The sequence below is a fragment of the Heterodontus francisci genome, chromosome 14 (assembly GCF_036365525.1).
Source record: "Heterodontus francisci isolate sHetFra1 chromosome 14, sHetFra1.hap1, whole genome shotgun sequence".
In the NCBI taxonomy this organism is placed as follows: Eukaryota; Metazoa; Chordata; class Chondrichthyes; order Heterodontiformes; family Heterodontidae; genus Heterodontus; species Heterodontus francisci.
In genome coordinates this window covers 99,542,187-99,556,013 of record NC_090384.1, presented here as the reverse complement: position 1 = coordinate 99,556,013, position 13,827 = coordinate 99,542,187, and the positions used below count along the sequence as shown (strand labels likewise).

Genomic DNA, 13,827 nt, shown 5'->3' with positions numbered 1-13,827 from the left:
CCCTCTCAACTGACTGCAGGGGACCGGTCCTGCAGCTCCCTGGCTGCTGCTTCCTGCTCCTCCACCGAATCTCCCCTCCTGCCAGGTGGATCTGGCTGGGTTTGGGTGGACTTTGGGAAAATTAACAAAAATGAGGCCCGGGTGGGCCTCCTCACCCCGTAAGCCCGGGTTCACCACCCACAGTGGGTTCACATGCACCATCCCCAACACCCCCACCCTTTATAATCGGGGCCATGAAATCAGAACACATGTCTCACCACCCATCTGCTTAAGCTTGATCTGCAGATTAAACCTCCAAAAATCAGAAATAAATCTTGTGGGGGGAACTGGGTGACCTGATAGGTTAGACAGTTTTTTTCTGGCCTTTCACCTCTGAGGGCCAGTGTCCAACTGGATAAAAAAATTGGCTCAAGGACAGAAAACAGCAAGTCGTGGTAAATGGTTGTTTTTCACACTGGAGGGTGGTAGACAGCGCTGTTCTCCTAGGGTCAGTGCTAGGACTAATTTTTTTAACTATATATAAATGACTTGCCTTTTGGAATACAGAGTAGAAATTCAAAATTTGCCAATGATACCAAACTTGGAGGAGTTGCAAACAGTGGGCTGAATTTTACTGGCCCCCTGACGGTGGGGTTCATGATGGGGGGGGGGGCAGGAAATGCCTCTGGGAGAGGCCCGTCATGGGCCTCGACACCAGGAAGGCCTAGCCCCATATGACTAGCGGTGGTGAGGCCTAGTGGCAGCCCCCTCGCCACTCGACGACAGGGCCGAAATTTAAATATGTTAATGGTGCTAATGAACGAATAATTACTTACCTCATCGTGCCGGCCGTCCCGATGGTAAGCGGCAGCACTCCCGCGCCATCTGAACTTCAACTAGTGACGTATGGCGGAACACTGTTGGGGAGGGGGGAGGAGGTAGGTTTTCAGGGTGGGGCGGGGGAGCGGGGTTAAACTGTTTTGACTGGTCTAGGGGATGGTGGGAAGGGGTAAAGTTCATAGTTCATTAACACTGGTGGGGGGGCAAGGTCAGGATCGCAAGATAAGTTTTTTTTGGGGGGGGCGGGGAAAGAGGGCAAGTAATACATTTTAAGGTCATTGGAGGGGGTGGGAGAGGGTCGCGATAATTTTATTCTGTTTTATTTTATCAGGCTTCTTTAAAAATTCAGAATGGCACCGGTACCTGCGCAGTGGCGCCAGACGCCATTGCCGGGGATGGATCGCCCGGCCCCTGTACATCATCGGGGGAGGGGGTGGGGTGCGGTCCACCCGGGCCATGTAAGTGAGCCACTGTGTTGAATATCACGGAGGCTCTAAGGTGTAAATCCCACACGTGTGCCCCGCCATCTTTGAAGCTCACCGCAGCTGGTAAAATTCAGCCCAGTGAGGATGATACAAACCGCTTGCAACAGGACATTGATAGGCTAGCAGAATGGGCAGACAAGTGGCAGATGGAATGTAATAGACAAGTGTGAGGTGATGCATTTTGGCAGAAGGAAAAGTGTGAGGCAATATAGACTTAATGGCACTGTTCTAAAGAGTGTGCAGGAACAGAGGGACCTGGGGGTGCAAGTGCATCGATCTTTGATGGTGGCAGGACATATTGAGAGAGTGGTTAGTAAAGAGTATGGGATCCTGTGCTTCAAAAACAGAGTCATAGAGTACAAAATCAGGGAACTTATGCTGAAGCTTTACAAAGCTCCGGTTAGGCCCCAACTAGAGTATTGCACCCAGTTCTGGTCACCACACTTCAGGAAGGATGTGAGGGTCCTTGAGAGGGCGCAGAGGAGATTTACCAGACTGGTTCCAGGAATGGGGGATTTTAGTGACAAGGTTAGGTTGGAAAAGCTGGGTTTGTTATCCCTGGAGCAAAGAAGACTGAGGGGAGATTTAATAGAGGTGTACAAGATTATGACGGGCATAGACAAGTTAGACAGTGAAAAATTGTTCCTATTAACTGATGGTGTAAGGACTAGGGGATGCAGGTTGCAGGTTTTGGGGAAGAGTTGCGGGGGAATAACGTTTTGTTCGCAACAAGTGGTTATGACCTGAAACTCGCTGCCTACGAGGGTGGTGGAAGTGGAGGCAATCAATGATTTCAAAAGGAAATTGGATGGGCACTTGAAGGAAATAATCATGCAGGGCTATGGGGCAGGGGAGTGGGACTGACTGGATTTCTCCACAGAGAGCTGGCATGGGCTCAATGGACCGAAAGGCCTCCTTCTATGCTGTCTATGACTCTATGACCTTGGTTCAAATCCTGCCCACACTTGCTGTAAGGGTCCAATGTGAAATGAGCTTGGAAAGCTTGATCCAGTTCCTAGTTGGCATGGGCCTACAGCACAACACTGTCCCTAACTTCATACAAATCTCTCTCAGGAATGTATGTTGAGAGAAATGGCGGGGGGGAAACGCATCCGTCAGAATTTTACAGCCCCCCCCAACGAGCAGGCTGGTGGTGGGGGTGAGCCGTAAAATTGAGTGGGAGCCAGGGAGAGGGCCCATTCCCAACGCCTTCCCACCTCCGCTGCAATTTTACACAGGGAACACAGGAACACAGGACATGGGAACATAGGAGCAGGAGTAGGCCATTCAGCCCATCGAGCCTGCTCTGCCACTCAATACGATCATGGCTGATCATCCACTTCAATTCCTTTTTCCCACACTATCCCCAAAACCCCTTTAATGTCATTGGTATTTAGAAATCTGTCAATCTCTGCTTTAAACATACTCAATGACTGAGCTTCCACAGGTCTCTGGGGTAGAGAATTCCAAAGATTCACAACCCTCTGAGTAAAGAAATTTCTCCTCATCTCTGCCCTAAGTGACCTCCCCCTTATTTTGAAATTGTGTCCCCTGGTTCTAGACTCCCCAACCAGGGGAAACATCTTAGCTGCATCTACCCTGTCTATCCCTTTCTGTACTTTGTAACTTTCAATGAGATCACCTCTCATTCTTCGAAACTCTCGAGAATACAGGCCCAGTTTCCCCAATCTCTTTTCATATGACAATCCCGACATCCCAGGAACAAGTCTGGTGCATCTTTGTTGCACTCCCTCTATGGCAATAATATCCTTCCTAAGGTAAGGGAACCAAAACTGCACACAGTACTCCGGGTGCGGTCTAACCAAGGTACTATACAATTGAAGCAAGACTTCACTACTCCTGTACTCAAATCCTCTTGCGATAAAGGCCAACATACCATTAGCCTTCCTAATTGCTTGCTGTAGCTCCAAGTTAGCTTTCAGTGACTTATTGACGAGGACACCCAGGTTCCTTTGTACATCTACACTTTCTAATCTCTTAACATTTAAGAAATACTCTGCACATCAATTCCTCCTACAAAAGTGGATAACCTCACATTTTTCCACATTATATTTCATCTGCCACTTTTTTGCCCACTCACTAAGTCTGTCCAAATCGCCTTGAAGTCGCTTTGCATCTTCCTCACAACACACGTTCCCATGAGAAACGGCCCGCCCACCCCAGGCCAATCAAGGCCATTAAATAGCCAATTAACTGCCAGTTAAGGGCCTCCTCCCACCGTCGCTGGTATTTTAACCATAGTGGCCAGACAGCAAAGGCCCCAAGAACAATGCCAGGTAAAACCAGGCGGCCTTCCTGAGGACTGGTGGGCTCTTCTGATCGGGCACCCTGTGCCCCATGGAGGGCCGCCCCCAAAGTCCCGGCCGCCCCCAACATACAACACTAGCACCCACCCACCCCCCCCCCCCCCGCCCCCGCTCTAACTGACCCTCCTTGCCTCGCCAGGGCCTGGCCGATTGTTCCCAGCGAGGCCCCAAAATCTTACTGTTGTTCCGGGTCCATCCTTCCTTTTGTTCTTTGTTCTTTTGCTGCTTTGGCTGGGTGTAGTCCCAGCAGTGGCCACAGGTCCCAGTGGAACTGCTGGGACGAAGAGCTGCCGGCAGATCCATTAGGCAGGACTTCCTGCCTCAAGGAACTCCCACCCAAGGCCTGGAGAGCAAAAAAATCCCAGCATGGCTCCCCAGGCCTGGTGGAGGCAGGCTCTCCTCTGACTTTTCAGCCAGTGGGCAAGGCCTCCCACCCAATGAAAAATTCCAGCCATTGGTGCAAGGGGTTGGGACTAAAGCATTTTGTTAGGACTGAGAAAAGGAAGCTTTACTTTGTACTGAGCTGACCTGAATACTGTGTGCAAGAATTGGGTGAGTTCTATTCCCTAGCACTAGCACTTTAATGAGGACAAAAAAAACGAAAAATCAAACCTGTCCCTGAGATTGACTTTACACATCCCTTCCTCCACAAACAGTCCAGTGAAGTAGCCATTTAGGTTCTACTAAATGATGAATATATTTTTCCAAAAAAGCCTAGAGATTTCTGCTGCTGAAATTCCTCAAAAATAAAGCTTTCCTCTGCTGGCGATTTTAGCAGGAAGATGCAGTAAACTATACAGATTAGCCCCTGCACTGATAGTGGAGAGAGGGCTACCACTCAAACATATTGGGCCTTTCTTCTGAGGTTTGTGAAAAAACAGAAGCTTGAATAGCGTATGGATTTAAGTCTGACTTTTTCAATGTATCGTTTAACCCTTTTAAACGCTGTGGCTTTGGGAATGGCAGCGATGGGAAATTTCATGTTCATTTCACACTGTGAAGTAACAAAAATGATTTCTGCATTAAATAAAATTATAGGGCTAGATTTTACAGCCCCCCCTCCCCCCACATCAGGGATCAGGGTCATAGTGGGGGGGGGGGGGTGGAATTCTGGTAAATGCCTCTGGGAGAGGCCTGCCCCTACTGCAAACCTCACACACACATCTTGCACCTTCCACAAACTGCCAGCTATTCAGCTATGACAGGCACACCACCCAAAAACCTTGCAACCCACTCACTGACAAAAGCAGCTCACCTGAAAGTCCCATGCCCATCCCTTTAACTCGCACTAGTGCGGGATACTGAGTACAGCTGAACATATGTGGCCTGAAGCAGATTGGCCGGCATTTACAGATCTCCGGGCTCCGGTAGCTCCATCGACCACCAGCGGCACTACACAGCCCAGATTTGCAGCCAGAATTTCTGATCATTAATTTACACCTCCCAAAGTTTATCTCACTTTTTTTTTCTTTCATGGGATGTGGACATCGTTGGCAAGGCCTGCAATTTTTGCCCATCTGTAAATTGCCCTTGAACTGAGTGGCTTGCTAGACCATTTCAGAGGGCAGTTAAGAGTCAACCACATTGCTGTGGGTCTGGAGTCACATGTAGGCCAGACCAGGTAAGGATGGCAGATTTCCTTCCCCACAGGGCATTTGTGAACCAGTTTTTTTTATGACAATCGATGATAGTTTCATGGCACCATTACTGGGTGTAGCTTTCAATTCCAGACTTTATTAATTAATTGAATTTAAATTCCACCACCTGCCATGAGGGGATTTGAACCTGTGGCCCAGGCATTAGCCTGGGCCTCTGGATTATTAGTCCCGCGGCATTAGCACTACGCCACCATCTACCACTTAGGTGCCAGATTTCTCCATGTTCTATTTTTATGCAGGCATTAACATATTAATTTTATATAATGCACACAGGAATGTATCAAAAGTGCACTAAGTGTACACACAGACACTCCACAAATCAGAAGTTCTACCTTATAGTTTAAACCCAAAAGGCCACCACAATTCCTCTCTGGTTTTCCTCCTCCCAAGGTACATAGGCCTCACACGTGTGGGAATGCAAATCGCTTCACTAGAGCCTCCATGAAGCATTCACTATGATTTGTGAACTGCTTAATACAAAAAATAATTTATTTTTAAATATTTCTTACAACACTCTGATTGAAAGCCAGGAGTGTACAGCTGCATGGCTTCATAGATTTCAATCTATCTTTTGTTTTCAGTTATTGATATATTATGTCACTAAATTTAAATTCAAAAGACGTAAACCATTCTGCCCCTAATTTTGAAATCAGTGTATAAACCCAAAATGTTCACTCTGTCACTCTGGCAGAGGTGAAACCCCACTCAATAGCTCAACATCTCCACTAAAATAGTGGCAAGTGAAATTTCAGATGCACACGCTATGTACTTGCGTCTATTATCCCACAGCATAATTTCACAGGCTCTGTTTTGTATATCTAATGATTGTGAAATTAGCTATTCAAAATTAATTTCTCCAAGATCACAAAAATGCTGAAATTGCCTGCTCCTTCCTCCTTTTATTTTTCATTTTATGACTACATTTAAACTATGTGCAGTCCAAACATATTAGTTACATTTTTTTTTAAATAACCCATGAGATTTTATTTTGACAAATTGTAATATCGCATTGCATTTCCGATTGAGGTGCTATGCAGATTTCAAATAAAACTAAAAGCAAACAAAAAAAAAATTGCCTGTCCTTTTAAGGATATCTTCAACATGTTAAAAAATCTAAGCTCCTAATTCCTGCACAATAAAGCATTTGAACATAAGAATTATAAAAACCTGCTATTAATTATTGAAGTAATTGGTTGAATGTTGCATATGGTCTGCTTTTTCTTGGGGTGCAGGAATTATTTCCTCATCGTACGTTGTAAAGTTTAAACTACACGGCCATAAAATACAATATCAAGAATTCTCTTTCCAACCAAAGCTTTCCCCACCCACAACCGAAAGCAATCTGAATAGAGTAAAAGAAGACAAAACTTGGCCTTTCATGACCCCACATAACTAGGGCCTGTTCATATTTCAATCTGTTTGTGTGCAAAGGCAGCCAGCCACATGAAAATGCTACACTCAGACCCAGCCACCTTCCTTCGACGGCCTTGCAACTATCCTCCCGTTAGACATAAGATCAACTTAATAACTTGCACAGTTTCTTGTGCCATCAGCTTGCCTCAGAATTTAGACAAGATGCTTTGCAAAGATCATGCTCTCTTTTGAGCGACAAGGCTACCTTTTCCCAGCAAGCACATTTTTTTGCCCCTCCCCCATAGGGGCGACTGACTTGTTTAATAAAGAGCATTGAAAAAAATGTTCTCACATCTTCACTTATTTTATACAGTTCTCCTGTAGTCATAGAGAGGAGGGCTTTGTTTGTAACCTTCCGTGCACATCCATTCAAGGCATGATATACCTAAAAGGAAGTAAAACAAATTTTAAAATTTTATTTCTCTGATGGTTTTGCACATAATCTGACTTCTCCCTATTCTGGTTGTCTTTCTTTTTCTTTTTAAAAGCCTGCCGTTAGTAAACATCTTTTGTCAAACTGAACTGATTCTGCTGAAAGGGCTTTGAGAAAATTCATTAGCAGTTTAGTAAAAAACTTCAAAGTGCCTCTTAATAAATATTGCTTCTGTAGCAATTATGTTCAAATAAAATCAATGGAGGCTGACACGAATAAGCTTACAAGTGATTATATGTACAGAGGTTGACTCTGTTAACAGTTTAATTGTTCAGTCTGCTTCCTGAGGATTTCTGTGATGATGGGCATGTTGCTGCTTGAATTTATAAAGCCTTTCTACCAGCATAAAAAAATGACATTTTGAATTTCTGCTAATATACAGACTTGTAAAAATACATATTAAAGAAACTATTTGCACAGTCAAGGTGACTTTTGCAACTTCAACATTTCACAGGCGGAAATCTATACATTGTAGATTGGAGGGCTCAGGAAAGATTGGTACAATACGACTAAGAAAAATCGGAACAGCTCCTAAATTGCCATTCTTTTTCTTTCATTATTGTGATCTGCATTAAAAAGGCAAAAATAAAATCTTCACACAGCAGGTCTCTGCTCTAAAGTTTATTTCCTTATAAGGCAATTTTATTTTATTAATACAGTATGAAGATTCGTGCAGCTGTGAAAATTACCCAGAGTGAATTTTATTCATTTAGAAGCCAAACTGCTTTTATGCTACACCAAACCATAATAGTATTTTGTGCTCAATGGATGGTGCCCTGATACAGTTTATGTGGCTTGAACTCATTCGTTGCCGTGAGCATGAAATTCAACAGATTTGCCTCTAGACACAGTTTGGCGGAGGAATTCATTTCCTTTCTGTTTTGTAATATGAATGTAATTGTTTGAAGAATAAAATAACTTCATATCATGTATACATTTACATTAACTGCTGCAATCTGGTGAAAGACAGATTATACTAGCATTCATATCTACCCACATGAAACTCCAATGCCCTGTTGCCGTACAAAAGACTGGGACAAATTACTTATTTATATATACAGAACTCACTCATAATGGCCAGCTGCAGGTATTTTTGGAAAGTGCATTTTAATAAGCTTCTATTCAGGGTGTACAAATGGGGAAGAAACAGTTTACACTATAGAGTTAAACGCATAGGGCTTCCCATTCTACCAGCGAAATCAATCATTTGTCCAGACTGTGGGAGTCAGATTTAGTTAGTGAAAAGAGCCCTATATATAAACAAGTCAATAACTCATTGTGTGCTATTGTTTGTCTGAAGCAGTGTGCTTACAAAAAGCTGCCCCACTCCTCTTAGAATGAGTGTCACTGTATTCAGACACTGGGAGAGGTTCCTTTGTTTCGATCGGGTACTGGCTGGCGTTTATGTATGGGAAAGAGAAATGACCGATTAGAGTCCCCCCGAAAAAGAAACCTTGCCACCATCGTGCACTGCACTTATTTGTTCTTATTCTGCTAAACGTGAACAAGTGATTTTAGATATGCCATTACACCTACTTACCTCTTTAACACTACCATGCCTCTCTGAGCTTCAAATCTGCACTCTTGCATCAAAATAGCCATCCACAGTTATTTGTAACTGCAAGAGATTCTTTAAAAAAAAACTAGGACTGGCTGCTGCAGTTAACATGCTTGATTGAAATACCACATAGCAGGCACTGATGTTACAAACTTTGTAATGTGCTGAAAAAAATACGAAAGGCTAATGGAGAAGTTTGCCAATGTGTTCTCGATAGTCCCCGGCTGAATTGATTACCTTTTAAAATGTAAATGCACAATGACTGCTGGATTGTTGGCAAGCCTCTGTATACAGTGTGCATCCCACTGCAGCAACAAGAGAATTATATTTTATTTTCTTGCTTGTGCTTTGCACTGATGCTTAAGTAAGCCTCCACGTTAATCTTGGGGCTGCTGGTCGTCTACCTACAGACTGCAGAGTAATTCTCTCAAGCTGCTGAGGAGACACTAATGAGAGAATGGTCTATGCTGGAGTGGATGCTTTTTAATGTTAAACATTTCATACTTAACAACAAAAAGCAGAGAGTAGAAGTAATTAATTTTACACAATTATGTAACCCTTTTGAATAACCCATCAGGGTAAAATTCCTTATTAAGTTCAAGAATGCTAGCAAATTCAATTTTCTTTATTGGAATAATGATTGCTCTCCTCCTACTTTAAGGGAGCCTAGTTCTGACCTTTGGTACCAAGTCTTCAGCCTCAACGGGTATTGTACGGTAGGCTGATAAGAAAAAGGTTTTGAAGAAAATTGGGAGGAGAGGAGAACAAAACTGGTGATGCCAGCGTTATTCCTCCCTTCCTGAGGCAGATTATTCTGCTGTCGGGCAATCCTCCATTGCCAGTCAACCAAGAGCAGGTGAGAGCTTGCCACAAGGTTCAAATAGAGGCAAGACCCAGAGATTGAATTCAGAGTCTCCTGATGCCGTACAGCTAAAACTATTTTTATTTTGCTTCATATTAATATCTTCATTGTTGTTTCTATTGATGTGCATTAGGAACTCCCTTCCTAACAGCACTGTGGGTGTACCTACACCACATAGACTGCAGCAGTTTAAGAAGGCGGCTCACCACTGCCTTCTCAAGGGCAATTAAGGATGGGCAACAAATGCTGGCCTTGCCAGCAATGCCCACATCCCATGAATGAATAAGAAAAAAATTCTTATCATGGTCACCGGATAAAAAAAAACAAAGTTTGACTCGTTTTATGGAAAAACAAAGGAAAAATACATTGTAAATTTTCATACAGCTTAATGAAGCCCTGGAGGTGCATTTAAATGGAGGTTGTGTATGTAAATAGCTTAAGGAGAAATTCATTACAAAATTAAGCTGCTACGTATTAGATTTCTAATTTAAAAGATACTCATGAACACAACTGTGCACAATCTGGAGGCTGGAGGTTTCTGTTTCAAAAGTACTTCTGAATTAAACCCCAACTCTTTCCTTCCTGCCTTATCTGTCGGTCTAGCATTTTTCTGTGCAGTACAAAGTCTGACCTAGCTTGTGAAGCTCAGAGTTGGCAGCTGTGATTGCAGTGCAGATTTCACACAGTGTAATTACTGCAGTGACACTAGGACTGAGAGGTAGAGAGAAAAAAGACCCTACAGGTTATTAGTACTAAACACTGGGAGAAATCAACGAGAGTCAATGCGTAATTTTGAGGACTATCAAGCCTCATCAGGAACAGCAGGGAGGAAAGTGCCGTACTTCATCATCTCACTCTCCTACTTTTGTTGAAAATTACAGTAATTAAAAAAGAGCTAAGTACTTCTCAGGCAAGGGGTCTTTTTCTTTATCCATCACCTTCTAGTTCACTGCTGATTTTGCCTGACCTTTTCTGGTGAAGTCTATCAGAGTTCACCACAGATCTTTGTTGAGTGCTTCGCTAAAAGCTAATTACTATCCACTGGATGATGCAGTATTGATCAGAAAAGGTAGCACAGCAATTGAGAGGACCAACACTCAGGCATTGGCAATCGAAAGGTAATTCCAGCCCCATAGAAACCAGCCCTTCTATTCCACTTATTAGAAGCAGCTGTGATGTTCTCAAATCGATAGGCAGCACTGGATTGATTTTTTTGACTAAAACCTTTCTCGATGATGGGTACAATCAGTGGCCTAGGACATCAAAGGCCTTGATCCTTATGCTGTACCCTGAGTCTGTCTTTTCTGTTGGCAAACAGCCATAATGTTAGGAGCAATGCAACATTTAATTTTACATCACTTCCAACAATTGTAGTACGAGATTTTGAGTATGCACGTAATAGTAAACTCAGTTTTACATTATTTTAGGGCATGATTTGAAGCAAATTGTGATCAAATATATTCTTGGTTTTCTCTTTACTAAAAACCCAATTCAAAAACCATTTTTTTCCTTGAGCTCATAGTTGTTAATAGGATAAATCTTTCTGCAATGTGAACTGTCAATAATATCCCCACCCCCACCTCAGAAACGTCATTAAGATCATATAGCTACGTTCACATATTTGAATGGCACTCTGTACAACACTAATTTCATTTCTCTGTCTATTAAACATGTGCTCACTGAATCTAGAATGGCAGCCTAGGAACAGATGAATGTTTAATGTCCATGTAAGACATTCCCTTGTCCACTATTCTAACAGAGGATTTAATTTGTCTAAAATAAGCAAGTATTGCCTGCATTAAAATATCACACAGAAGAATGTCATATGAAAATGTTAAGCATCCGTCTGTTAATATGAACATTGTTATTTCTAGGCTACAAAGTTTGCACAGAGGAGACGTTGGAAAAAAAATTCTTTGCAGCTGAACGAGCTGGAAAGTTGCACAAATAAGCAATTGTTTCAGGAATGGCAACTATATGGCATTATTTTTAATTCCAATCCCACACTAGCGTATCATGCTGCATTCACCTGCATTGCCTAACCCTGTAACCTATACCTGGAGTACAAAATGCACAGAAGAGGGGAAAAAAAACTTCAGCACATAAAAGGGACTCAATGGGAATTTAAAATCATCTCCCCATCACTGAAATGAAAGCAGCAAAGCCAATTGAAGTCTAAAATAGAAAGAAGCAAGTCACAGAGTGCATGTGGAAGAATAATAAAAAAAATTACTGCTGGTCATGGACAAAGCCAGGTTTCACCAGAACACCAGGTGTAATTTTAGTCTGCCAGTGCATATTTTGATGAACTCTGCTTTATAATAGCAATTCTCCCTTTAAATTCTGACTGCTAGCAGCGTGAAAACCTGCACCCCTTCATCAGCCTCTTATGCTTGGTGTGATTTCAGTTCACAGCCTCTCTATTGACACCATGGCAGGTGTTCACTAAACAACTTTATTTCTCTCTACTAGAATACAGACTGCACTGAAGTGTAATCTCCCTGCTGCCTGCTTGTGTTTTATTTTTTAAGAATCTATACAACACGAAAGGCAGAGAGAGAGTGGCGGGGGGGAAGTGGGGGCGGTGGTAAAAGAGAGCCTCAATAGAATGGGAAAACACATGTTTTGTGCTGCAGATTTGTCAGACATTCTCAGATTACTATTACTGTATTCCCTAGCTTCCATTAAAAAAACCTCTAAAACTTACTGGAATTAATCAACCATTCTCGGCAACCCAAAGAGCTGATAACTTAAGCAAGAACATGACCCAGGTTGTACTTTATGGAGTTTTATCCTTTCAGTGCTAAACATATAAAAGCTTTTGTTACAGAGACCTCAATAAATGTCCATCTTACTTTGTACCATATTAATGACAAATAGTAAATAATTATAAAATATATTTCAACATAAGTAAGAAAAAGTTACATTGAAGAAAATTCTACAAGTTCCAGGAGACATTCTGTAACCAGGATTATTGCTTCTCTGGTTTCTATTCCTCTGTGGCCAGCTTACAGCCACAGTGCTTGGGCCTATTTATTCAGAAGCTTTCATGCTAGCATAATTTTTTAATTCCAGGCATTTTTTTTTTGCTATCAATCTCTCTTAGTCACTTATTTTCCAGCTATTTTTCATTTCATACTTCACTTCAAAACAATATTAGGCCCACTTAGCAGAAGTTGGTAAATGTGGGCTGCACCTGCCCATGAAATGTATAAAGAGGTTTCCTTTCACACCAATGCTGAATAGTTGCAGTGTAAGGCACGAATTGATTCCAGGGCCAAGTGAAGTGAGATTCGCTCCTCCAGGGAGGCTTAGTCTCCACTCCAAAATCAAGGCTGGCCTTCACTCCAGATTTATGTAATAACTTTTATCCAGTGTGAAGCAAAGACAAGTGGGAGGGAATCAGAAAATCTGGCAAAGAGAATTCTTGCGTGGCCCATAAAGGTGGCAGGAGAAAGGAGACAGATAGGATACAGATAGGGGATACTCACACTTGGAACACGGCTGGGTTCAGATGCTGTCTTCTTTTCACTCAAAGTGACAGATTTCAAGAGTTTTTCCCACTTGATAGGCATTCCATTGACCAAATATGGTTACATTTATGACTTTTACAATTCACTTAAGTCATCAGCTTTTAGGTCGAGTTTAAGTTTAATGGGTATCTTACAAGCCTTAAGTCATTGAACTGACACAGACATAGGGGCATTATTATCCTTAACAAGGTTCTATTCCATTGTCTGAAGCACCTTAGGGCATTTTACTGTGATCGGGGCTATATCAGTACAAGTTGTTGTTATTTTTATTCGTTCATGGGATGTGGGCGGCGCTGGCTAGGCCAGCATTTATTGCCCATCCCTAATTGCCCTTAAGAAGGTGGTGGTGAGCTGCCTTCTTGAACCACTGCAGTCCATGTGGGGTAGGTACACCTACAGTGCTGTTGGGAAGGGAATTCCAGGATTTTGACCCAGCGACAGTGAAGGAACGGCGATATAGTTCCAAGTCAGGATGGTGTGTGGCTTGGAGGGGAACTTGCAAGTGGTGGTGTTCTCATGCGACTTCTGCCCTTGTCCTTCTAGCTGGTAGAGGTCTCAGGTTTGGAAAGTGCAGTCTAAGGAGCCCTGGTGCGTTGCTGCAGTGCATCTTGTAGATGGTACACACTGCTGCCACTGTGCATCGGTGGTGGAGGGAGTGAATGTTTGTGGATGGGGTGCCAATCAAGCGGGCTGCTTTGTCCTGGATGGTGTCGAGCTTCTTGAGTGTTGTTGGAGCTGC

At 42.9% G+C, this 13,827-nt stretch overlaps 1 protein-coding gene across 5 annotated transcripts in view; it reads right to left on the bottom strand.

Annotated features, from left to right (window-relative positions):
• The window catches only part of LOC137377181 (doublecortin domain-containing protein 1-like), an 822,721-nt gene that overhangs the window by 443,866 nt on the left and 365,028 nt on the right, over positions 1-13,827 (bottom strand). For 4 of the 5 annotated variants that reach the window (XM_068046610.1, XM_068046609.1, XM_068046608.1 and 1 more), the window contains one exon: positions 6,995-7,087. The exons of the other annotated variant lie outside the window; for it this stretch is intronic. In XM_068046610.1, the coding sequence (XP_067902711.1) occupies positions 6,995-7,087 (93 nt within the window). The remainder of the gene's footprint in view (positions 1-6,994; positions 7,088-13,827) is intronic. 5 annotated transcript variants of the gene reach the window in all.